This window comes from Otolemur garnettii, unplaced genomic scaffold, assembly GCF_000181295.1.
Source record: "Otolemur garnettii isolate 467f Iridium unplaced genomic scaffold, OtoGar3 scaffold00112, whole genome shotgun sequence".
NCBI classification, from domain to species: Eukaryota; Metazoa; Chordata; class Mammalia; order Primates; family Galagidae; genus Otolemur; species Otolemur garnettii.
In genome coordinates, this window is record NW_003852507.1 from 6,697,465 (window position 1) to 6,699,444 (window position 1,980).

Here is a 1,980-nt window from a genome sequence, read left to right on the forward strand (position 1 = left end):
ACCTCAAACTCTTGGGCTTAAGTGATTCTCTTGCTTCAGCCTCCCAAGTAGGTGGGACTACGGGTGTCCACCACAACGCCTGGCTATTTTTTCGTTGCAGTTCTCACTGCTATTTAACAGGCCCAGGCCAGGCTCGAACCTGCCAGCCTCAGTGTATGTGGTCAGTGCCCTACTCACTGAGCTGTGGGTGCCTAGCCACCTCCCTGATTTTTTTAAGAATTCTTCCTGGAGTCTATTTTATCAGTTGAAGAGTGGCATGGGTTACACGGCTTTGTGGTTAACCTCATAGACTTTGGGGTTGAGCTTAGATTCAGATCTCATTCCTACTGTTTAATAGCTATGTAACTTTAAGCAAGTATTTATTTAGTCTCTCTGACCTTCATTTTCTCCTCCATAAAATAAAAACAGTATTTATTACATAGGATGTCACATTGAGGATGTAATGAGATTATGTATGTATCTAACAAGTACTCCCAGAATGGTAGCTATTATTGTTTGAGTTGGGCTGGCGCAGCTGTAAGTAAACACTACTGTGTCTGGATGTCCTGTCCTAGGGATCCCTGATCCCTCTCCCTGCCAGCCTCACTGTCACATGCACTCTTCAGTCTTACCTGTATATACCTCTTGTGCTGAGATAACTGATGTGTTTAATAACGAGCCAGTGACCCTGCAAGAGCATAAGTTATTAAGAAAAAAGTTAAATTCTGTTTCAGTAGAAATTTATTTATTCTACAATGAATAACGTTCGTCTTCTCCAAAATGCAAGCTCCTGTGTCAGTTGTGGTGATTATTTTACAGGCAGAATACAACATTGCCCAGCCCTTTCCATTCCCATACACTGTGGGCAGTCTGTCCCCAGGACACAGGTGCTGCCCTGAGTAACCCAATTCCACGTTCTTAGGCTGCCCCTGCTTAAGCAGCTCCTTACTGAGCTCCAGACTTTGCTTTTACCACCCCAAGGCCGAGGCCTGCAAGTCTATCGAGTACGCAATGAAGAAGTGTCCAAACGGCATGTTCTCTGAGATCAAGTACGATGGTGAGCGAGTCCAGGTGCATAAGAATGGGGATCACTTCAGTTACTTCAGCCGCAGTCTCAAGCCTGTCCTGCCCCACAAGGTATTTGTCTTTCCTCTTTCTGCCTCTAAGAATCTCAGGGCCAGAGTCCCATAGCCATTCCACCTGTAGTATACAACAGAGGTTTGCTATTTGTTTTTTTCTTTTCTTAACTCCAAGAGGATAGGATTTATTTTTTATTTGTTGAATGAATGAATTCCAATAATGAAGCACTGCTCAGCAGGAATAACCAAAGAATCCAGACTTAGGTTAGTGTCAGGACAGAGCTCCCTGGGACAGTGATACTTCCTCCCCAGAGTAATACTGGGCTGTGAATTCAGTGGGTCCATTACTTTTGCATTTCCATGTCCTGAGCACTCCCCGTAAGCTATACTAAGGCTCACGTACAGGGGCTGGTGGGCTATCATTCTTTAATCTGTAAACAAATGTTTATCAAATACTTATGCACTATTGCAGTTAGTGGGCATACAGCAATGAAAAAAATGGGCAGAAGTTGACTTCCTAACGTTTATGTTCTGATGTAAACAATCCTGTGGGACATTTGGGAGCCTACATTCCTGCCCTAGTCAGCAGGGGTATTGAGAACTCATTCCTCAGCCCTTCTCAGTTCCTAGGGATACTGTGAGCCCTTGGGGTGTCTTCAGTGAGAAGCAACAGAAACATCAAGCTCCAATAAGCTTGTAAGGAGATGGGATGCCTGTCTCTACTATCCTTTCTTTCCTAGTACAGACTCAGTTTGTCAGAAGGATGTGTTATGTGGTCCACATGCTTACCTTAACCTTGCCTTCCTGTGGGAACACTGAAGACAAAGCAGCCAGGCAATTTCTGTTAGGTGTTCAAGAGGAGAGCTAAGCAGTGGCCTCTGCGTGGAGCTTTAGTGCACGTTCACTTGCTCTGTGGAGCACT

At 44.7% G+C, this 1,980-nt stretch overlaps 1 protein-coding gene across 5 annotated transcripts in view; it reads left to right on the forward strand.

Moving 5' to 3' along the window:
- LIG3 (DNA ligase 3) overlaps window positions 1-1,980 on the forward strand; it is a 32,497-nt gene that overhangs the window by 19,466 nt on the left and 11,051 nt on the right. For 4 of the 5 annotated variants that reach the window (XM_012809787.2, XM_023517520.1, XM_023517521.1 and 1 more), the window contains exon 9: window positions 961-1,116. The exons of the other annotated variant lie outside the window; for it this stretch is intronic. In XM_012809787.2, coding sequence (XP_012665241.1) covers window positions 961-1,116 — 156 coding nt within the window. The remainder of the gene's footprint in view (window positions 1-960; window positions 1,117-1,980) is intronic. 5 annotated transcript variants of the gene reach the window in all.